General features: G+C 38.6%; 4 protein-coding genes across 4 annotated transcripts; 2 read left to right on the forward strand and 2 right to left on the reverse strand.

Moving 5' to 3' along the window:
* Positions 1-380: 380 nt before the first annotated feature.
* LOC125216255 (inactive leucine-rich repeat receptor-like protein kinase CORYNE) lies at positions 381-3056 on the forward strand. The gene is made up of 2 exons (XM_048117914.1): positions 381-1691; positions 2326-3056. Exons 1-2 carry the CDS (start codon positions 820-822, stop codon positions 2624-2626), a joined length of 1173 nt encoding a protein of 390 aa, XP_047973871.1. The 5' UTR covers positions 381-819; the 3' UTR covers positions 2627-3056.
* Positions 3057-5602: 2546 nt separating this feature from the next.
* Positions 5603-8189, forward strand: LOC125214686 (pentatricopeptide repeat-containing protein At5g13270, chloroplastic). The gene has a single exon (XM_048115808.1). The coding sequence runs from the start codon at positions 5673-5675 to the stop codon at positions 7917-7919; it is 2247 nt and encodes a 748-aa protein (XP_047971765.1). The 5' UTR covers positions 5603-5672; the 3' UTR covers positions 7920-8189.
* LOC125214687 (serine carboxypeptidase-like 45) lies at positions 8147-10878 on the reverse strand. Its single transcript, XM_048115810.1, has 9 exons — positions 10413-10878; positions 10230-10331; positions 10067-10162; positions 9866-9958; positions 9411-9490; positions 9045-9326; positions 8796-8920; positions 8504-8714; positions 8147-8422 (listed from the first exon to the last, which is right to left on the reverse strand). Exons 1-9 carry the CDS (start codon positions 10672-10674, stop codon positions 8273-8275), a joined length of 1401 nt encoding a protein of 466 aa, XP_047971767.1. The 5' UTR covers positions 10675-10878; the 3' UTR covers positions 8147-8272.
* An 8285-nt stretch (positions 10879-19163) lies between these two features.
* LOC125210774 (coiled-coil domain-containing protein SCD2) lies at positions 19164-24434 on the reverse strand. Its single transcript, XM_048110360.1, has 17 exons — positions 24026-24434; positions 23621-23772; positions 23252-23327; positions 23120-23161; positions 22951-23013; positions 22095-22144; positions 21967-21994; positions 21764-21832; positions 21570-21680; positions 21417-21477; positions 20763-20879; positions 20531-20646; positions 20231-20300; positions 19809-19850; positions 19652-19692; positions 19430-19556; positions 19164-19354 (listed from the first exon to the last, which is right to left on the reverse strand). Exons 1-17 carry the CDS (start codon positions 24326-24328, stop codon positions 19242-19244), a joined length of 1581 nt encoding a protein of 526 aa, XP_047966317.1. The 5' UTR covers positions 24329-24434; the 3' UTR covers positions 19164-19241.
* Between the last annotated feature and the right edge of the window lie 95 nt (positions 24435-24529).

Consider the following 24529-nt stretch of genomic DNA (forward strand, 5'->3'; position numbering starts at 1 on the left):
CAAATATATTAAATGACGTTGTTTTAATTTTAAAATTAAAGATGTGAATTTTACTTGACGTATTTTCCGTCTTCCATACCAGAATTAATTTTCTCCAATTCTGAGATACGGGATGATAGCAAAAATAATTAGCGTAAAATCGACTATTTTTACTACTGCGAAATGGACAAGAAAATTGATCAAAATTTAATGAGTTTTCCAGTAAATTTACCCTAATTTAAATATGCACCTCTGTTTTAAATTCATTCAAGCTAACAATATTATTTTTGGAGTTCAATTACTAGTCATCATTTTGTATGAAAGTGAGCCCAATACATAGCAAACCAGAGTTATTCCCTGAGTTTTAAATTATGCATATATATGTAATCTGGTTGGCTTTGAAATGTTGTTTGTTTGTTAGCGCTTTGGTTCTTGGAGCTTGAAATATGGGTTTTCTTTTCCTTTCCTCTCCTCAGTTTTCACTTTTCACCTTTTTTCTAACACACTTCACTTCCCCTCACTTTGAATTTGAATGTACTCTACAAAACAGACAATATAGCGCTCAAGGTGTTTGCAAAAATGACGCAAATGGAATCTCTGATGTAATCATTCCCCTCCTCCTTCATTCTCAAGATTTCCCTTCACAACAGCTATGATTTTATCCCAAAGGTTCAGTCTTTTTGCCATTTGGGGCTGCAAGATTCCTCTAGAAACTGCTCTTCTATGATGTGACTGTCTTCACCTTTAATTGGGGGAATGTGGTTTGCTTTTTTACGGTCTCTCTGTATATAGTGGAATATTGTGTTTGAGAAATGAGGGGTTTTGCTAAATTGCTTTCTTATGTTAGCTCATAACTATCTTTCTATGGAGAGGAATAGACATGAGGGGTTAAAGATGGTTGTGTTGTTAGCTTTTTGTGTGAATGTACTCTCATCTGAATGCATAGATAGGCCTAGCAAGAGCTTCTCCGGCGAGCCGCCGCCGCCGCTCAGCCTCAACAACAGGCTGAGGAGGATTTTCTTGAGCATAGGATTAGGGATTGTGACAGGATTGATTGGTGCCCTTCTCTTAGCTTTGCTGTTTAGGCACTTTGTGAAGTATGTGAACAGAGCTCCAATTCTCAAAGGCCCTGTGCTGTTTTCGCCTCGAATCTCCGCTAGGACGCTTAGATCAGCCCTCTCGAGCAGCTCGGACCTTCTGAGCTCGAGCCCGACTGGAAGATACTACAAGGCCGTCCTCGACAACGGGCTTGTGGTGGCAGTCAAGAGGCTCGAGCCTGACTGTGGGGTCGGGGCTCGGGGGAAGGCCTTGAGGAAGAAGATACGGAAGGAGCTCGAAGTTCTTGCGAGCTTGAGGCATAGGAATTTGATGAGTTTGAGGTCTTATGTTTGTGAATCGAGTGGATTCTCGTTGGTGTATGACTTTGCCCCAGCTGGGAGCCTTGACGATGTAATGAGGAGAGTGAGGGAGAATCAGTTGGAGCTCAAGTGGGAGTCTCGGCTTCGTGTTGCTGTTGGTATTGCTAGAGGGTTGTATCACCTGCATTTCGCCTGTGATCCGAGAAGGTTGCACTATAACTTGAAGCCCTCGAATGTGATATTGAACTCGCAGTTCGATCCTAGGTTGGCTGATTTGGGACTCGCTGCTATCCTTCCCGATTTCAGACGAACAGCATCGGGGTACAATGCACCCGAGTGTTTTCAGAATTGTAGGTATGAAGTTGCTTGCCTTTCACTCTAAAATAGTATTGATTCATTAAAAATCGGATCTTTATTCATATTTTGTGTGATTACTCCATTTTCGATCGATGATTGTTGTGCTTAGTTGATGATTATGCATCCAAAAATAGAGTGATCAAGAATTGAACTTATCTCCTTTCACTTCTTGATCAAGAAGTAATGCATACATGCTTTTCACTTTATAATAGTATAAATTCATTAAAAATCAGATCTTTATTCATATTTTGCGTGATTACTCCATGACTCCATGTTTGATCAATGATTGTTGTGCTTAGTTGATGATTATGCATCCAAAAACAGAGTGATTAAGAATTGAACTTATCTCCTCTTTTCATTTATAATAGTATAAATTCATTAAAAATAAGATCTTTAAGCATGTCTTTATTGACATATTCCAATATTTATCAAAAGATAAGAGTGATCAAAAGTTTTAGAATGGGGAAAGTGCTTTTTTAAGCTTTATGCAAAAGCTGTGTAAAGCATAGAATCAAAGTATATTAGTCATATAAAGTTGACAAGCCAAGAATCATGATTAATCAATTTCTTGAAAAATGCTATACTTTTGTTTGTGGAAATGTAAGTAAAACTTATTTGGGATTGATTCTAGGTATACAGATAAAAGTGATGTCTTCAGCTTTGGGGTGATATTAGGCGTTCTATTAACCGGCCGGGACCCACTGGACCCGTTATTTGGCGACGGGGGAAGCTTAGGGCAGTGGCTCCGGCAGCTGCAGCAAGCCGGCGAGTGCCGGGAAGCGCTGGACAAAGGCATTCTAGGAGAAGAAGTGGAAGAGGAGGAGATGCTGATGGCTGTGAGAATCGCGGTCGTGTGCCTATCAGACTTGCCCGCTGACCGCCCCTCGACCGATGAGCTCGTTTCTATGCTGACTCAGCTGAACAGTTTCTAAAGCAAGCCAGGAGAAGGAGCTTTTGGTTGTCCCCGCGGCTTACACAGCATGAGGCAACGTGCATAGGTTTGCCGTGGGAGCAACCACTGAGCTCCGGCTTCGTCTGTAGCGAACGAGTCATTTTTTGAGCGCAAACGAGGCTACGTTGTAGTGTTTCTTGCTTGACTGAGATTGGTGTTGTGAAGGGACTGATTTGATGGAGGAAAGTGGGGAGGCATTTTGCTTATGGTGAAGGGGATGATTTTGTTTGCCCTGTAACTTTTTTGAATCAGAGGTCCTTTCACATTTTCACCGCTCTTTAACATATCTTGATATTAATTATCTTCTTTATTTTTGGCGAATTAGAGTTTAATACTCTCAGTCCCTGTATAAACGAAGCCCTTTTTAGGCACGAAATTTAAGAAATTGATATTTAAATTAAAGAGATAAATGAAGAGAGGGTAAAGTATGAGATGATAAAAATAAATAAGCAAAGAGTGAAAAGTATATGAGATAATAAAAGATGAAATACTCTCTTTGTCCAAGATGTTACACTTGGATGATAATATTTGGATTTTTTAGAGCATCCGCAATGGTCGGCTAGCGATCGGCTAGCCGAACCATTGGAGACGGCGAGCGGTATACTGGCGAGCCGATCGGCGTGGGCTGGCCGATTGGTGGGCGCTGGCCGATGCGCTAGCGCCATTGTGGCGGCCCGATCGGCCAGCGTCTTTTTTCTTTTTTTTAAAAAAAAAACCTATATAAACGCGATTTTCGTTTCATTTTCATTTGCACCACTTGTTTTAACGAGTTTTCTCTCTCTCTAGCTTTCTGTACAAGAGCATCATCGAGCGATGGATCACAACAACGAGTCCACTCCGCGACGAGTGGATCTCAAACTCCCACGGTACCTGTGGGATCTGGATGGGGGCAGATGGGCCCGGGGTTTAACATCCCTTGGAATCAGATGATGGGGATGATGGTCGGTGCGCCCGGGGGGCGCAGGGGGGTATGTCCGGGCAGCGGGCAGGGGAGCGGCGGGCGGTCAGCGCCCGGTGGGGGGAGGTATGCCCTGCATGCAAAGAATGATGATGCCGTTGAAAGCAGATGATGGGGATGATGTGGCAGTGGCGGGATGCGAAGACGAGATGCATCCCGGGATGCAGGGTGGGGGGGTCACCGTGAGGGGACACGGTATTTCGACCCTCGCTTGATTTTTTGACGGCTTCTCAAGCCTCACACGTCGACCCTGGCTGGAGACGCAGTTCACTGGCGATGACCTTCTGTCATTGCATGATATGGGGATCGATCTCTGGGAAGATGATACTCCCGTTCCAAATGCAAGGCGGGCCGCGCCGAAGAAGAAGACGAGGGGGAAGGGGAAGGCCAAGGCGGTCGGCGAGTCATCGGAGCCCGCTGTTGACGACACCCCTGGCCGGAGGAAGTGGACGGAGGATGAGTACGTCGGGGTGGCCAGGGGGTGGTTGGAGGTGTGCGACGATCCACTGGTTGCGAACAACCAGCCGGATCGTCAACATGTGGGCGAAGATCGAGCCGCCTATGGAGGCACCCCGCCCGCACAGGAAGGACTTCAGCGGGGAGGAGGTCCGGAAGGGGTGGGAGCGCACTGTGGCCGCGGTGGGCCGTTTTTTGAATTTGTACGCCAACGCCCTCCGTTAGCTCGGTGAGTGGGCAGAATGAGGACGACGACCGGAGGATCGCCGCGAGTTAGTTCCCCTTGCAGGGGACGTATAAGGAGTTCACCTTCGGGAGTGCTTCTTGTTGCCGAAGGACTCCGAGAAGTTCCCGGGCGGGGTGCGACGCCGAGTGGCCGAAGAAGCACGCGGATCGAACTATAGCGGCAAAGCAGCCGGATCCCACGACCTCCCCCGGATGCGCCGAGGAGTTTCCATCCCCTCCTTCATTTACCGGTTGCCCCCGCCCGGCTGGACAGAGCGGGCGCAGCGGGGCCGCGAGGGGCGGATCCCCCTATCGCCCCGCGAGGTCCAGTCCTCCGCCCTCCCACCCGCCCCACTCGAGTACACTCTGCATTCGCGTAACCATACGCGGGATCAGATGTACAAGGTCTTCCAAGTGTGGAAGACCGCCACTGACCCCACGGAGAAGATGTTTCTTCACGAGATGCTCGAGAGCATGCGGGTTGATTTGGAAATCGCGAGGGCACAGCTAGCGGGTTCCGACGTGGGCTCAGATACCACGGGCGGCGGCGGCGACGGCGAGGACGACGGCGACGGCGATGAGGAGTAGAGAATGGCGGGGCTTGTGTGTTGAAGCCCTTTTTTTAAAAAAAATCATGTACTTTTTTTAAAAATCTTTGTACTTTTGTTTTTTTAAATCTTTGTACTTTTTTTTTAATGGAATGGATTAATTTTCCCGTATATGTGTCGTAAATTTAATTCCGTATTTTAATCGTAATTTTAATTCCGTAAATGTAGTATATTTTGAATTATTTTTATTACAATGGCCTATGGCTGGCCTAAATCTGATGTGGCAGGTGGATTTTTTAGTATTGCTGACGTGGTAGGGGAAAGAATGGCTGGTCTATTGGTGGCCTAAGCACCATTGCGGATGCTCTTAGGAGATGTTTTGTGTGTAAAATGGAGAAAAAAATACTAATATTATAGTATAATACATTGATATGAGAGAGAACTTTAAAAGAAATTAATGTAACATCTTTTTGTGTGACAAAACTGAAAAGAAACTTATGATAGTATCTATATTGGAACATCCAGAGACTATAGTAGTATAATTATTTTAGTGTGAAAAAATTCAGTTGCCTGTATGTCAGATGTTGATGTTTTTCAGCCAAATGACGTGGCTTTTATACATCAGCATACTATATTGTTTAACTCATTGGTGCTAACGTCAAATGATTTTCTGAGTATTTTTTGCAAAAAATTTATGCAAAAATAATCAATTTCATAAAAATTAATGCCAAAAACTAATTTGAAAAGTTGTATAATAGACAATGCCTTCCGTATGAAGGTATCAAAGTAATTTGGTAGAGTAGATTGGCTTCACCATTTTGTTTCCTCCTCTGAAATCAATGCCGGCTCTTCACTTACTAAATTCAACCTTCTCTAATCTCCACGCTGATAAATTCCAGAACGCAAATTTCGCCAAACTTCCCTCATGGGTATCCCTCAAATCCAACAAATCATCGCCCAAATCCCCCGAAACTCACCGCGGAGAGCTCGAAAACGTCCATCTACTCTCCCTCTCGAAACAGGACAAGCTCAAAGAAGCCCATGAATACCTTCTCCAAATGCACCATTTCAACATCCCCGTCTCCCCTCAATCGTATAAGCACCTGCTGCACACATGTTCCAAGCTGAAGTCGTTAAAATTCGGCAAACTGATCCACCGCCGTTTGCCGGAAGACCCTCCGGATTATCTTGTTAACTGCGTTCTCGGAATGTACTGTGATTGCGGGAGTTTGTCCGATGCGCGGAAACTGTTTGATGAAATGCCTGAGAGAAGTATGGGTTCTTGGGTCGTAATTATATCTGCTTACGCAGATGAAGGGCTGTTGGAGGATGCTGTGAAACTGTATTTGAGTATGCAAGATTCCGACTTTAAGCCGAATCCGTATGTTTACGTCTGTCTATTGAAGTCTTTTTCAGAATCTTGGTGTTTGGAGATTGGGAAACAGATGCATTGTCGAGTAATCAAGGCCGGGTTTGGTGATAACGTAGCGTTGGATACTGCGTTATGCAATATGTATGTGAAATGCAGGAGCTTGGATTGCGCGGAGAGATTATTCGGTCTGATGAATGAGAAGAATGTAGTTTCATACACCACGATGATGGTGGGGTGTGCTCAAGCAAATAGGCATCATGATGCATTGAGATTTTTCGAAAGAATGGTTGATGAAGATGTCGATTTGGATGAGTTTGCGTTTTCGATAACTCTGAAGGTTTGTGCAGCGCTCATTGATCGAAAATTGGGCGAGCAAGCTCATGGGTTGATCGTGAAGCACGGGATACAACGCGAGGTCTCTGTGGGGACGCCTCTCGTGGACTTCTATGTGAAATGTGGAGACGTTGAGTCCGGTATCCGAGCGTTTGAGGCTATAGATGAGCCGAATGATGTGTCTTGGAGTGCTTTATTGTGTGGCTATTCTCAAATTGGGGAGTTTGAGAAATGCATCGATGTTTTCAAGCGATTGAGAAGTGAAGGTGTTGTTTTGAACAGATTCATGTACACAAGCATATTTCAAGTGTGCTCTGCTTTTGCGGATTTCAATTTCGGATCGCAGGCTCATGGCGATGCGATAAAGAGAGGGCTTGTTTCGTATCTCTACGGAGAGAGTGCGATGATCACGATGTATGCCAAGTGTGGGAAGTTGGACTACGCGTTTCGAGCATTTGAGTCCATGGATGCACCGGATACTGTGGCGTGGACAGCCATGATCGCTGGCTGTGCTCACCATGGGAAGGCCTCGGAGGCCATTTCCCTTTTCAGGAAAATGCAGGCTTCCGGGGTGAGGATCAACGCCGTCACTTATGTGGCGATCCTCACGGCCTGCAGCCATGCCGGTTTGGTTCGAGAAGCAGAGGAGTTTTTTCGATCCATGGGTAGTAAAGCGACGATTGATCACTACAACTGTATGATCGATGCCTACTCTCGAGCCGGATTATTGAAACAAGCGTTTGATTTGATAAAGGGAATGCCATTCGCGGCGGATGCCATGAGCTGGAAGAGTTTGCTTGGGGGCTGCTCGATCCACAGGGAGTACGAGATCGGGAGAGCCGCTGCGGACGAGCTCCTCCGGCTTGACCCCCATGACGCTGCTGCTTATGTCCTCCTGTTTAACATGCACGCTTCGTGTGGGAGGTGGGAGGAGGCGGCGGGGGTGAGGAGGCTGATGGCGGAGAGGGGCGTGCGGAAGGAGACGGGGTGCAGCTGGATCAGCATTGGTGGGGAGGTGCATCGCTTCGTGGTGGGGGATCGGCACCATCCCCGGGCGGAGGAGGTGTACGCGAAGGTGGACGAGATGGGATTCGGGGAAACGAGTGAGGATGTCGTGTTGTTGAGTGAGGAAGACGAGGTGTGGAGGGAGAGGAAGAGACAGGAGATGGTGCACAGCGAGAGGCTGGCGATAGGGTACGGGCTGATAGCGACGGCTCCAACGTCGGCGATTGTTGTTTTCAAGAACCTGAGGGCGTGCAGAGGCTGCCATGAGTTTGGTAAGCATGTGTCGCTCGTGACGGGACGGGAGATTGTGGTTCGAGATTCAAATAGATTCCATCGCTTCATAAACGGAGAATGCTCGTGTGGGGATTACTGGTAGCTGGCAGTGAAAAAGATTGTTGCCGGCGTCAGAAGGGAGAGGGCAATATAACGGTTGTTGCGTATAATGAATGACAGATGAAGAACAGTAACGCAAAAGACAGTGTGGGATCGTTGGCATATTCAAAGCCCATATTTAGCTGCGTTTTCGAACTTCATGGGCGACAGTGGGATGGGTCGACCTCATTCCCAAATTGTGGTGATCATGAACAAAAAATACATTTCATCTTATGACAAAAACTGCCATTAAATGGCACACTTCATTCCTTCATTCTTCTTACACTTCTTGATTTCCAGAAAACACAACAAATTAACAAATTTAAATTCTTTACAATTTCAATTTGAGATTTTCTCTTAGAATTCTTGAGGTAGAGGCCTGCCTTCTAGAAACGCCTTGAACAGCACAAGGGACCTCTCCGGCTGCGAAAACGGAGCTTCGTGAGACGCTCCGCGGATCGTTGCAAACGAGAGGATGTCGCCGTAGACCTGAGTCCATCCTCCAACCTAAACATCACCACCACTCACACATGTTAGTTAACAATAAATCCACCATTTCATTTTTTCAAGAGAGTAACAACAATTCACCTGCATCCCAGCAAACCACACCCGATAAGGCGTGCTCGAACGCAATTTCAACGCCCGCGCCAGCCTGTGTACGAGCCTTCGACTCCCAGTTAGAGGTATGACCGAGTCTTGATCACCACTGTATACCAACACCGGGATTCCCGCCTGGATTATCCTCCCCACCACGTTGATCGTAGGTATCTCGAGATCAAGCAGTTCGTAATCCAAAATGCTGCAACAAGATTGCACACAAAAAAATTAGGAAAAAACCATCCACTTGCGCATTGTGTGTGTAATCAACGAAGACTTTTACTTGCTGCAGACGAGCCACCGGTTGACTCCAACGAGACGAGCGTGAAAGGCCTTCTGAACATCCTTCCGATTCAAGTAATTCACAGTCTTGTCCTCCACACACACGTCAACGCTCTCAGTGACTTGCTGCAATTCACCACCACAACCGCAACACTCAATTTGCAACAGTTAAGAGTCCAACGAGGCCGTGTAACAATTGAGAGAAAATCATCCAAGCCAATACAATGTATTCGATAAAGCTTTTTTGTACCTGAGGAGCAAGAGCCTTGGATTGAGAGAGCACAGACGAGATGCAGACATCGAGAGTGACGTCGTATTTGTCCACAAACTTGCTGGTTTCAGTAGTGACAAGGCTCATAACCTTGGAGCAGATTGGGGAGAGGGAGCCTCTGTAGTATTCGCTGACGTACCGCGAGTAGTTGCACGAGGAAGTGAACATTCTGTACGTTGTATCGGAGATTAGGCCGTGCGACCAGAAGAATTCGGCCCTTGAGTTGAAGTCGGTTGCGTATTCAAGAACTGGATTTCCTAGCTGCATTGTGGATTAGAGTTTAGTGATCTTGATTGTTGAAACGAGAATGGGTAATGTGGTTTAGGAAGAGCAAATAAAACTCACTGCAATTCCTTTCAAGTTGAATTCTTGTCTTTTTTTGTTGGATTGTAGCATTAGCTCTGCTAGTTGGGGAATGTAGTGGCCTAAGAGTAACTATAACTTGTTAGAAACAATTCCGATTTCCATACGGGTCCGTTTGATACCGTGGAATTGGAATATTACCGAATTGAATTCGAAGTAATTGTACACACTACACACACTACATGCAACCACATATACAAAATACGCACACTGCACACACGCGCAATAAACACTGTTCACACAAAACACACATTGTATACACAATACACCACACACAATGCACACACTAGAGATGTTTATAATTTAATTTCAAATTCAAATATTTTTGTGATTCGGAATAGAAGGCTTCAATTCCAAAACCACAGCCTCAATTCCATGGTACCAAACGAAGCCTACAAGAATTTCATTCTATTGAGAAAAGATTCAATTTTTATTACCAGCATAGCTCTCTCCTGTGATATACAAGCTCCTGTCTTTGTATTGTGGGAATCTAAGGAACCAGTTTTGCAGGAACACCAAGTTGTCATGAGCTATAAACACACAATATACACAAGCAAGATTTCAAAATATTGATCAAGAAACTCCCCCATCTCCTAAAATGGACCAAGAAATTACTATGTAAACAGCAATAAACATGCCTGTGATCTTGTCATTCACACCATCATAAGAGGAAGAATTTGCAGCATATGAAAACCCCACCCCAATAGGTGACTCCAAATACAAGATATTTGCTTCTGCATACCATCAAACCAATCAAATTTGAAGCAAACATCAATCAAAGATTGAAATGTGACAACAAACCTCTATTCCAGCTATGCTCGTTCCTAACCAGCCCATTCCCACTAGGCCTAAAAGGCCCATTTTCAGAGAAAGCCCCAACTCCCAATGAAGAACAGCCAGGACCTGCAAAACAATCACCACACAACACACCATTCATCAAGAAAAGTACACACACAGTAACACATAGTGAGTGTGAAATCAGACCTCCATTGAGCCATAAAACAAGAGGCTTTGAAGCAGGGTCAATCTCAGCTTCAACAAAGTAGTAAAAGAGGGCTCTCTCCTCCCTTTGATCAACAGAGACATAGCCAGAATACTGGTGGAAGCCAACACTGGGCTGCCCAGGAAGCTCAGATATTCTGTCAGCAGCTGACAAAGAAGAAGAAGAAGAAGAAGAGGAGAAATGGGACTGGGCTGAATGTGCTAAGAAAGTGAGAAAAGCTAAGATCTTTACAATGGCAGCCATGGCCAAGCAGCAAAGGTGAGGTGGGAGAGTGTGTGTGAGAGGAAAGGAGGATTATATAAAGATGGGGGTGTGTTCTTTTCTTGTCATTATTGAATTAGCTTTTGTCGTTTTGGAGATGATCTGATTGTGATGCAGTGTGAATCAACAAGAATATGATAAAAGGGAATGGAAAAAAACTGGGCTTTCTGAGTTCTTGCAGAGGGCAATTGTATTTGTAGTCCCCTCATAGCTTGTTCTCTTGTTGTCATGTGAATAGGTTGGGTTGAAAATAAAAACTTCAAAAAGATTCAATTTTTTGAAGTGGGATTTATTCAAGATTGCAATTGAGTGTAGACTAGAAAGCTTATTCTACCACACTGAATTCGAAGATGCTTTATTTCAAATAATCCCATAAAACTTGTTATATTGTTGTTACATTTATGGATAAAATTAGGAATATGACTATCGGGTATTACCTGATCCGACAAGAAAATAGTCATATTAGGTCGTACTTGATATCGCAACCGCAACATCAAATGCTAAAGTCGGGTTCGAGTAATATAACTTCGGAATTATCAGGTATCATTGCCTGATTATCATAAAAGTTTGTCTATTTTAAAAAAAATCTCTATCAGATGACTCTATTATGTTATACATATCTTAAGTATATGTGGGGACTTGATTTTTTTTTATTGTTGTTTTTTTTAATTTAATATCTTAAATTATTATCGATGTCAATAATTTATAAATTGCATAAAAACCAAAGTTCGACTTACATATTTTCTCTACAACTTAAAAAATAATAAATTGAACTTTGATTTTTAATGGTAAAAATTATTTGATGCAATAATTACTTTTTAAAATATGAGAATTAAATCAAATGTTTAAAACAGAAAAAATTAATGTCAATATAAATTAAATGAGAATAATGCTGTCGAATTATATATTTATGCGTAATTGAGATAAAAATATGAATTTAAAGTTAAGAAAGTACACACGAAGGATCTTTTTTAAATTCAATAGCATAAGAAATGGGGCATGTGACAGCTAATGCAATTATATCATTCAAGAAAGACATGTTTGCTTATGTAACAATATCATTTCACCCAAGAAAGAAAAAACCTTCATTTGTTGCTTTCAGTATGAAATATGCAGAGAATAATAAGACCTTTTCATTGTTTTGTTTGTTTGGCAGGTACAATCTTGCCTTGGAAAATTAAATCTACCTTTCAAGATTCCAAACTATTTTTTCGAAAAATATTGAATTCTATACCTTTTTTACTATTTACCATTTCATGGTAGAATGAATCAAGAGATATTCTAGAATAATGTTTTCCATTCCCTAACAACAAATTCGGTCTTTTTAAAGAAGATTTAGTCCTAAAAGACAAACCTTTGTTTAATTTGAAACCTTTTATTTCCTTTGTGAAAGGATAAAAAAAGTTGAGGAAACAGTATTAAATATTACTACCTTTTTAGCTATATCACATGATATCCTAAGGTAAAGTAAAGAGGCTGTATTTCTGCTTTGTGTATATGTAATTTATCATTTTGTCACCCACTCTTTTTGTATGTAATATGTATTGCTTCATTTGACCTTTACACTATGTCCTTTCTTGATTTTTAAGCAATCCTTTTAAAATGTTGTGCACACATACATATGAATAAATGGTTATTTTATACAAATGTTTTCATCCTTTTTGACCATCTTTATAATAGATGAAGATAAATTGGTGCTTCCCCTAAGCCAAGGCTAATGGAGTAGAGAAAAAGCTATTGGAACAAAAAGTTGGCCTAAACTATATATACTCTTTGTCAACTATGTCTTCACAAACATATGAAGACAGACAAGATTCTTTCAATGTAGATTCCAAAATAATTATAGATTGAAAAGACTAATTTACATCAAGAATATATGTCACTCTTCTTGATTTATAATTTTGCTACTTAGTTCTTTGGTAAAACTTGTGTAGTGTTTGAAAATTGAAATAGTTACAACTAATACTTTGAAGAATTCCTTTAAGAAATTGATCTCTAAAATCATAAACTTTGAATGAAATTTACCATGAACATCAATTTCATTGTAAAAATTATGAATTTATGTAGTATAATGAATTTTCCATGATTTAAAATTCTGATGCATGTCATTCTTTTTATTGACTCCATAGAATTCAATTTAGGAGAAAATTGAACAAGAGAGAGAAATTTGCTACAAGGCGTAAGTTCGTGATATGAGCGATCAAGTTTTACATTTATGAAATAAAATCAAATTTCGATCAGAATAGGCGATTTAAAAAATAATTACCCCTTACAAATGGATCTCATCTCATGCCAATATAGCACTAAGTTGAGGTCATTCCAAATTCGAAAAAGGAAAAAAACTATTGTCAACCATATAATCATCAAATATAGCTTCACAATTCACAAATATTTGTCACACTACATGTCATGATTGAGTCATTACCTTTATTTCTAGAACTTTCATTAAATGGAATCCTAATGTCCCACACTTTCATTAGTGATGATTCACAAGTGAAAGAAGCAAATGCCTTAAAAAAGGAAAACAAAATCCAAAAGTGTAAGAGTTTAAATAATTTAAAATATTCATAAATAGAGTATTTAATAAATCTCCAGTTCTTTTTAATTACCATCATCACTACCCACTCCTATTGTCACACCATGTCTAGTAATGCATTAAAATAGAAAATAACCTAACCTTTTGTCCTCTTTTTCACATTTCAAATTAGCTTTTGACCATTGATTAATGCATAACCACTTCTATATTTGATTGTTTGAGTAATGATATTGTCTAATCGTGCCACATTTGTCAATAGATAGGGAGGTGTTGCTTTACACATTTCTTGCAAGCACTATCATTAAAATTTTCTTTTAACTTTTTTCTAGAACACCAACTCTTATAAAGTAAAAAAAATTCCAACCTCCCACCTTTTTCTGTGGGAATGAATAAATTAAAATGTGTGTAAAATAAACATATAGCATAATCAATATCATGAAATTGCTAAAAGAATCACTAGTTCCCATTACATATATAAGTTAACAATAATTCGATTACATATACTAGTTATTTGTAATTTTTACTTTAGATGTAGATTCTGATTCATCTTACTTAATCTTATTTATTGTATATAATGAGACCGTTTGGTTTATAAAATGATATCTCGAGATTAAATATGTACTATTATGCATGGTTCATGAGATTGAATCTGATAACTTAATTCTAGATGAATAATCATGTGATAATTAGTTATAGTCACACTCTACAACTAAAGAATAAAAAATGTAGTAACTTAATACATGCAGCTAGCATTCTCATGATAGCATATGTTTAATATGACTATGATATGATTTACTATCATCATCAAATAGGAAATAATTACGGAGTATTAATTTATATAGAAAAATCATGATTGTATGTTGTGAAAGATATGCTATAAAAGCTTATGAATATAATAAGTGATAGTGCACTTGAATTCATCATCATATAGTTGGAAGGTTAAGACAGGTAGTGCCCAAAAATTGTGCTTCTGAAATTGAGCCTTCTTTCACAAGTTAAGACAATATTTTCATCAATTTAAGCGCCGCTCCATTTAACACGCATACTTATTATATTCAAAACAAAATATCAAGTGGTAATATAAAAACATTTATTAAAGATCAATTCAATACTGATGTGGTTTCATTCCATATTTTTTAAAATGATTCACTTCATATTTAAGTCTGATAATTCACATTTTTAGTATGTACAATGTAAATCTCAATTTTACCAAGGAATCAACGAGCTAGCAAAACATGTAAATGAGTAAATTTCACAGTGTAAAAGGTACCTTGTACCTAAAAGTAATTAAGACTTACCCCTACCTTTGAAAATGACTAAAAAAGCCAAATTATTGAAAAATCGACTAAATTTAGTCAAATTCTGATCAATTAGTATATTATAATTTGGATATTTGAAGGAAATTGTGTATAACGCGGAGCCAAAATCCATGATTATTTTTGTGAATTTTGTATATCACTCACAAAATCATTGATTTTAGTATAAAATAATATAGAATACTAGTATAAGATTGGCCAAAGTATTTTGGCTTCCAAATTATACATAATTTTCCCTAAATCTAAGTCAATATGGCAATTTAGAAAAATGTCGGAAGTATGATATAATTGGCTGATTCTAAAAATTACAATATTAACAAGAATTTAATGAAACTTCAAGATTTTTGTGATACTTTGCCATTTAAAAAACAAATTTGATATTTGAAATATATTTTTTGAGTAAGTTCAATAAATCTTTTACTGACAATAGACATTAGGACAAATGGACAATACGACATTAAAATACATGAATAGCCAATTCGCCATTAATGCTAACTATAAGTTGTTGTTTAGAGTGGTGTAATATTGAAATCTTGTAATTGGAACTTGCTGAAACAATAGTGTATTTTAGGTGTAAATGCTTTCATAATTTATTTGGATCTTGATTGAAAGATAAATGATCCCATCTTCATAAACTATTCGACCGAAAAACAATTAATTGTATATATTTCAAAATTATCCTCAAATTATGTAGTATAAATATGTATACCTACACTACACATTCAAACTTAATCACAAATATAAATGCATAGAATTAGGCTTGATAGTGAGAAAACTTGAAGTGGGGTTTGGGTAAAGATGTTGAATATATAATGATGACTTCAGTCGAAAAAGTAAAATAAATAAAGTAAATGGATTGGAAATTGGAGAGTAGCAGTTGAAAAAGATGATTGTGTCAACATTGAAATGATGGTGCATTACACCATCTTTAATTTCACGCCTTAGATTTCATATATTATGAATTCACTGCAGTGACTGCACAGCGGTGGATCCTCCCCACCAACAGCGGGTCCAGTTGTAACTGAGGATCGATTCACTCCACTGCCAGTTCATGAAAATTGAGGATAAATCAATGGTGGGTCCAAGTGAAATACGGGATCAATTAACCCTCTTAAAAGTCGGGGATTAATCGACTCTATAGTGCAGTGGCATAACCCATCATTTGAGACCGAGGTTCACTTCATCCACCATCTAGCACAACAATGACAACCACATTGTTTTTGTCTTCCAATTAAGTTTTTCAATATATATTTCAAGGCATAATTATATTTTCTGAATCAATGACTATAATATCATTGCAATCTACTCCCTCCGTTACATTTATTAAAATAGAACTATCTCTCTTATTTTTTTTTACTTTTTACTTTATCATTTTTCACACTTAATTTATAATATAATATTATATAAAATCTCGTACTGAAAAGAAAATACTCCACTTAGACGTGAAGAGGGAGTATATGAATACTATGGGAACAAATAACATAGTGAGAATAAGATTTAGAAATAAGATGATCAAAATCTTTGCCGTGTCACGTGTTGTAACTTTTGTCACGTGGGCCAGCCCAATTTTTATAGACGAAGAAAGTGACAAAGGTGAATTGAAAAGGCTCTATGTATTGTTGCTATTTTGTTTGACAATTTTAGATAAATAGAACATCCCATTCCTATTTCCAAACTGCTTTTTGCCTTTGCTTTTTGTAGCGTCTCAATTCAATCTCTATACCATCTTTCATTGGTCAATTTCTTTCTGAGTTTAAACTGTTTCAAATAGTAACTTTAAGTCTCGCTTGATGATTTATGTTAAATCAATTTGAGTATGCTACTATGTTAAACATAATAGTCATTTTAGTTTACAATAGAAATCAGAAATCACTCATTAATCTAATTTGAATACCTCTATAGGATAGAATTCAATAGAAAACGAGAGAATAACTACTAACAAATATATAAGTACAGTAAAATTGTTCTATGAAGATACAGTCATACGAATAAAGACAATTATTTCTAATACCAACATAACTGAAACAGTAGAGAATGAGTTATTCACAATTTATTTTTATGGTAAAAGCATAATTATAAGACAAAGACATGTATCAATGATCTAAGTTCTTGTTTATTTGTAGACATCTAAAAAGTGGAATAGCTAATCCAAATATTTAAGACCACTTTTATTATTTTTAACATTTTGTTATTCGATTTCATCATCAATTTTAATTCACTTTTATAGCCGCACACGTAGAACGAAATTTGTAGATAAAATTTTGAAAATTTGTAATTGCAAGAAAATAAAGGATAGTGTAATATTTTAAAAATCTTATAGTGTGAAAAAATAGAGATAAATTTACTTTAAATTTTCAAAGTCCCTTTTCCTCACATTATAATACTTTTGAGTCGCTATGTCAGATAAATCAATTTTAGTTTTACAAATATATATATATCAATTACATACTTTATTAATTATGCAATAATTCTAAAACTAAGATTATTTTTCGTATGAGTAGAATAGTACTCTACTACCCTTATCCATCTAATTTATTCTTGTGATACATGTTGTAAACTATTCCTAAGTAGTATGCTGCGGAAACCAAGAAAAAAGAATGTTTTGTTATCATATCAAATAAAGGTGTGGAAGAAGGTGATTATTACACTTTTAATTTAACATATAGTAACATACTTATGTAAAATATTTTATTGGGAAAATGAGTAGAGTTTTATCTCTACAATAGAAAGAAATATTTTGTAATTAGCTCTTATTATCATTGGTACTAGAGCAAGATCTACCTTTATCTCTCTCTCACACACACACATAGTGAGAGTGGTGAGTTTTTGAGCAGAAGGAAATGGTGGTCACCTTTTGGTGCGTGCCCACTATGTGTTTATAAAATAGAGGTCACATGCTTCATTTTGTCTTGTTTTGTGTAACCCTTTCACAAACATACTATAGCCATAGCCCATAAGTCATGGGTCACACACACAATTATTTTATACTATTTCAATTTATTAGTATAATAGAGTTAAATAAGTAGAAAGACATTCTCCTGCAACGCATGCAAATATACTTGAGAAGAAGACAGAGGCGTGATTAGACCCACAACATAAAACAACATCCAACACATAATTCTTTGGATTTTTTTCTTTTAAATCTTTGTCCCTCTACTTCAATTAGTGCTATATGTATATAAATATATCAGTTTCACAACCTTCCATTTGAAATGTGACAAAATTTCTCCATTGTCCCATCCTTTTCATTCATTCCTTCATTCAGCTTTTCGTTTATTTTTTATATTTTTTTATTTATCTCTCGTGTAGTTTTGTGGATGTCTTGCATCTCTGTTTGGCGACAAACCTAAGAAAATAACGATAATTTTTAATTAAGCTAGCTAGTAGCTAGTGCTCGAATATTTACTAAAATTATAAGGTAAATTCCTTACAAAAATAAATGCTCTAGAGTATATGTTATAAGGCTCTAGCCCATTTTAATTCCCATTTATTTCAAATATTTGGCCCAAGACTTACAGCCCAAAAACTAAACTATGGGACCAAGCTTCGCGCTCCGTCTCTTATTGAATAAATATAAAATAATCTTAAAAAATTTAGAATTCGAATTGACCCGACAGGTTAGCCTGAAACCGGAAGGATCAAAGTTGAAAATTCTCAACCCAGATAGCCAGTATACAAATAGCTCAACAACCGAAATGGATTGACCCAAACTTGAACGAGTTGGCCATTTAACATTCCAAACTTCAATCACTATTTTCTCTGTATCTCTTGCACTTTATTAATTGTGTATTAAATCTAGCATTGTTTTAAAAATTGTTATTTTAAAAAGACAGAAAGAGTGTTAGTGTTATTTTATCCAATGTTTAAATTTCATTGTTTAAATTTTGTTCATGAAGTCTTTACACTAGTAGTACTATTTTTTATTCCATAAATTCCGATTCTAATATATTTGAAATATCTGTTTCCATATTTCATGCGTACTTAAAATTAATATCTTCTGGGATTTTCTTCTTATCTTATAAACCTATCACTACACACATCGCAATTAGGTTTAGCCATCATCGTCCATCATGACGGCGAAGAACGACAAGAAGCGCGGCGCCAAGAATTGCCCGCGTCGGAGATCGGGGAAGTTCAGTGATTCAGACATCAACCACTCTACCACTGGGCCACCTCCTCGTGAGAGTTTGGCAATGATCAAACTCGAAAAACAGGTGTCCGCTTTGCGTCTGTTCGCTTCGAGTCTCGAAAGCCTATATTGGCAATGGAAGGGAGCATATGATAAAATTTTACAATTAATCAAAATCCAAGAGACTATTGTGCGGAAAGAGAGAAATTTCAGTCACAGTGTACCTGAGGAAGAGATGGTAAAATTGGCATTAGAGGTACTTACAATGATGTGTGATAAACAGGACTCGGACACGGACACGGACACCGACACGGACACGATGGCATCGATGATGATTGCAATGATAGATAAAGGAGTTGATGATCTTTCTGAGAAAGGGAATAAAAGTGTTAGTCATGATTGATCATTAGCCGTTGCCAGATTTCAATTACTCATGGATTTACTATTTTCTTACTTGTTTTTTTTTTTGTGGTGATGAATCGATATTATATTTTCAATATCAACACATTTATTCATAATTTACACCATACATAATTTGCTTTGCTATACTATGGTACTACTGTATATGCTACGCAGCAGCTAATTTTGATCCGTTGAGCAGGGAAGCATCCTGCTCGCGCGATGCTTCCCACAGTCGTGGCTCGATTGCCAATTTCCGCAGCTCCGTTAGACCTTGCTCCACTGCATTCATAATCATCATTTCATAAAATGATACTCCACATGGCTATGGAATGCGCAGAAGATGGTGAAACTCACCGTCAAAGGCATCATGCGATGTTGGTGGTTGCCCACTGCGGCTGATCCACAACTTGAGTCTCTTCTTAGCTATCTCTTCCTCTATACCATAAGCTTCGGCTCTTCTCCAAAAATACATAAGCCATGCCTGTAATTCTCCAAAAGTACATAAGTGAATGCAGGATAGCACTACTTCTCAAAATGACGAGTGAAATACAAGGAAAACCAGACGGACAAACAAACCTCTTTGAAGAGTACGTCCTCGGATTCCTCTGCACTCAGTTCTGTATTATTAAAGCAATAATGGGGAAAGTTTATATGTTATTAATCATCGATCAACAACATCACAACTTATAAAAACTTAACAGTGAACGCATAACAAGGGATCGTAGGAGCTTACCAAATGCTTCCATATACTTCGGATCAATTGGTGACCTCAAATCTGCCAAATCAGAAAGGTTTAGAAAAATGGTGAAATTAAAAGAAAAGTAAACAAGGTTTTTCAGTGCTCTCGTTAGATGTATGATCGCGCTGGCTTTAAGTAAGATTATCAGTAAACCAATTGTTATCATGCTTTATAAGCTGCAGAAAGCAACCCTGACAAACAAGTATATGGCCAGCTTCACAAAGATAATATTTCCAGTACTAGTCAAATTTGACGAGGCACAATTGCCAGATTCGATTATGCACCAGATCTAGTTTTAAGATAGAAAATACAGGTTTGGATGAAATCCTGAATTTAAAAATTGAAGCACTCATCTGAGAACAACAAAAGAGTCTTTAAACAATTAGAACCGTAAATAACAGATACTAACAACAAACCTGGAATTGAAGTCCTAGTGGAGTTATGTCGTCTTTGTTGAGCAAATGCAAGAACAACAGAATCTTCAACCTAGATGATAATAATTAAAAAAAAGATCAATGATGATTCACATTTGGAAGAAAACTGAAATTGCAAAATTGCAAAGTCTTCTCGGGGAAAAAATTTACTCCACATTTCATGAAACAACTTATTCTGGAATGTTCTTAGCATATTTAAAAAAAGAGTGTGAAATCAAACTGCTGACTAATAAAGAGTCCAGTAAAAAAAATGCAAGTACTGGCAACTTTTGAAATGGAAACCTTCAAAGAAGCAAGTTCTCTTAAGCCCATTTCAACTGCTAGCGTGCTCTCAATGTTTCCTTCTCCAGTAAGATCGAAATCTTCAACAAGTTTGCTTCTTTGTGAGTTGTTATCACCTGCACAGCATCAGACAGGAACAAGCTGATAATTCCAAAGTAGGAAACACCTACAAAATCTTGGCTTGGATTGCTTTTATAGGTCACAAGTAGGAAATCAGCAAGAGATTACTAGCCTTTCTTCCAGCTATCTTGCTTAGCCTTTTGTCCAGCAGATAGAACAATCTCCAAAGGGAGAGGTGCAAATGACGACCAGTATTCATGCTTGGACGCAGCAATATCAGGACAGATGCCTGTTTGAATGGAAGAATGAAAGGAAACAATTAATACTTCGTAATCAACTGTAAGTTTTTGGCTTATATTTTTACAAAGAAAGTGCTAGCTAAGAATTTTAAGATTATCAATAATACTAAAACTTTACATATTCCTCTTTTCTGAGGGTTTGTTTCCCTAAAGTAATGTCGAAACAGTCTAGGTTCCGAATTCAGCTTAGCTATTTGTCGTGATATGCCTATAACCATAGGACATAATAGGAGAAGTATATACTCCCTCTGTCCGCGAATGGGAGTCCCGTTTTTCCATTTTAGTCCGTCCGCGAATAGGAGTCCCGGTTCACTTTTACCATAAATGGTAATAAGGTCCCACCTTCCACTTACTCATTCCACTCACATTTCATTTCAAACTAATATATACATATGGGACCCCTACTCTACTAACTTTTTTTTAACCCACTTTTCTTAACATTTCTTAAAACTCGTGCCGCCATGAAATGGGACTCCTAATGGTGGATGGAGGGAGTAGAAAAGAGATGAACACATATATTCAGTTACCAAATTGAGAAGCTAAGCCCCAATATCTAGCCAGCCAGCACCTTTTAAGAACAACTTCTTCCTGCAAATGTAAAATTTAGGAAAGATCAGCAAATGTCAAATTTAAAAAAATCTGCAGGGACCAGTTTTACTTCTCATATAGTAGCCACCAACCATTTCATGTTGGGTCAGAACCATTCTTTGTGTCATTGAGCGAAGAGCTTTAACTTCAGATTCGGTTCCACGCAGTTGTTCAACAACAGCCGCAGAGTCTTTCTTGGCGAGCTGAATGAGTAATGGTGTAACATCTGTAAAAAGCAGTACGCTGGACAAGCGTTTCTAAACAAGTCTAAATTAACCCTTCTCACCATAATATCAGATTGCAATGTTGACACTTGCGCATCATCTTTTGCACGCATAACCTCTTGAAGAGCAGCCTAGATCAATTTCAGAACAAACAATAAATTCTAAAGGTATGACCATAGCCATTTCTACTCAATTTGTCTTTAGGGGACAAAACAGTCCATATAATGAGACTAAAGTCAAGTGGAGACAATAAAAAATCAGCAACCTCTCTTTGGCGCAATGCTGCTTCCTTTCTGCAAATTTTTAAATTTTTTAATATTACTCCTAGTATATTCAGAATCGAGAAAAAGAGAAAACAATGGAGGTTTTTGTTATTTATATATAATTATATACCTGCTCAAAAGTTTAGCTTCCAAAGAAACTCCTTGTCCAAGAGAAGCTACCTGAAGAGTACATGTGATATGTCAAGATACTCAATACGAAAACTATAAAATACAACAGGAAGTCATTCTAATTTGTCTGAAATAAATACAGACTGAAACAGAGGGATGATCGGTTGGTTTTGGATTTTATTTCGAGAAAAGTTCAAGAGATTTCAACTATTAGAGCATATTATGAATGAGCAGCCATAGCCCCAAACTGGCTGCTGGAGAAATCAATGCAGGAATCTTAGGATGCAGGAGTTTCCCAAATTGGCCCTTGGAATAAACAAAAGTTACCACACGATAAAAAGCTCCATGTCTTCATTCTAGATTGCCCCAGGAAAATGGCCATATTGGTGTACTATGTAGTTCATCAAATTTCTGAAGAGCAATATTTATACTTACTAGAAAAGAGTAAGGATAAAGAAGATCGAAAATATGGAATGTATATAGATCAGCTTTTTAAATTGGTAATTCTTGTCTGACTGAGCTAGAAACAAATTGTACCAGAAAACTGGTAGATTCTTAAAGAAAGCTGAAAGAAACTGGTGACCTAACACCTACAGTTTGAGAGTGTAGAGCCAATGAAGGCAAAGAAGATTTCTTTCAAGGTTGCTATACTTTCCTCTTCAGTTCTCATAAAGCAGGTAACTATAATAGTGTTAACTTTCATTGTGGGAGTTAGCTGTGAACTTTGTTGATTCAGTGTGGAGGGGTGGGTCATGTAAATGGACACAAACAAGACACGGAGCATAACAAGACAATCACATACATATTTTGCAAAGAGTTGCTTGCAATAAAAGCAAATGGATAGGAGAATGCATCACCTGTTTCTCAAGCTCCTTAACTCTTGCTTCAGCAGCTTCACAACTCCCCTCTGCAAGTCTGAGCTGTAAAATCAGAATCAGAAAAAAAAAAAAAAAAAAAAAAAAAAAACATCAGTTAGATGGTTGCATTTGTGAATAAGAGAAATGCTGGGAATAAAACCAAACAGACCTTCTCAGCAATATTTTCATTTTCCTCTTGCAGCATATCAAGCTGTTAAGAAGTAATATTAGTTTGAATACAACCTAAAAAACCCAGCTTCTTTAAGATCTATACTGCTAAAGCGTGAGCATGTGAACATACTTCGTCACGAAGTGCAGAAGATGCGCGCACATCTCCCTTATCTCTAAGACTTAGTTGTCCTAAATCTGGTGAGAACCTGCAATTAATATTTTTACACACTACACATCAGTTCATATCAAATTAACTTCACGTGCCATGATATAAGGATTCTATGCAAGCAATGGAAAATATATTGATGCATAAATAGATGATTTATGCACTAAACTGTAGATTTAAGTTGCTAATTCAACTGTCGGAATGATGTAAGCTATGATATTGTCATGCAAGGACGAAGTTAATGATCCAAATTTTTTCGAAAGGATAATATTTTCCAATTGAAATCCAGGAACTAGCAACGAACGAAAGCATCTAAAGACGAATTCTGAGTACTTCTTTTCTCTCTGCCGGCTGCTAGGAGGATCAATTGGCGGAATAGGTGCAGGACTCTTCACAGAAGGCCTACTAGGAGGCATAGCTGACATTGACGATCTTCCTGCTGAAGTTGATCGGGGCGGTTGAACTTCCAACGAGTCACGAGTGACCTAATAAACAAATGTTTCATTTCAAACAGTCACAGGAAAGCAATTAGAATCAAATTATGGCTCCTTCCTCAACAAAATATCACAGATCTCGCATTCAAGTAATTTTTCCACATTCCTCAATGATTCAATACAATTAAGACGATTAAGCAATCAAACCGCTACCGACATTGCTAACACCATAAACTTAATTGAGATGCAGTTAAAAAAGCACAAAATAAAAGCTGAAACGATTCAATTTTTCAAAACAAAATACCGCATCGGAAGAGGATCTAGCAATCTTAGGAAACGGAACCAGCAGCTTGACAGTCGGCCTGGAGAGGGAGAGGGGGAGAGGAGGATTGAATCGGAGTCCTGAATCGCCGTCGTCATCGTAATCCTCGTCGTCCGCGGCTTGCGACGCCATGACCTGAGCCAGGCGCTGCGCCGCGGCTTTGGCGGCGAAGTTCTGAGTGCGCTTGACGCTCGAAATGCCGCTCGCTGACGACGATCGAGAGTGGTGCGCACGCGCCGGCGACGAGGCGCCGGACTCGCTGCTCCATTGGCGCGTCTTCTCCATTTTTTCGCTGCTGCTGCTGTAAACACTGAATCAAAAATTGGAAATGAGAGTGTGCGTGCTTAGCTTAGATCTTCCCCTCCATTGAAGCAATGGCCGTGTTTTTTGGTGTCGGAGAGATTTATGGAGATTTCTGATATGATTATGTAATTGCATTACGTCACTAATCACATTGATTAGCTCATAAATAGTAGTTACTACTAT

This window comes from Salvia hispanica, chromosome 3, assembly GCF_023119035.1.
Source record: "Salvia hispanica cultivar TCC Black 2014 chromosome 3, UniMelb_Shisp_WGS_1.0, whole genome shotgun sequence".
Classification (NCBI taxonomy): Eukaryota; Viridiplantae; Streptophyta; class Magnoliopsida; order Lamiales; family Lamiaceae; genus Salvia; species Salvia hispanica.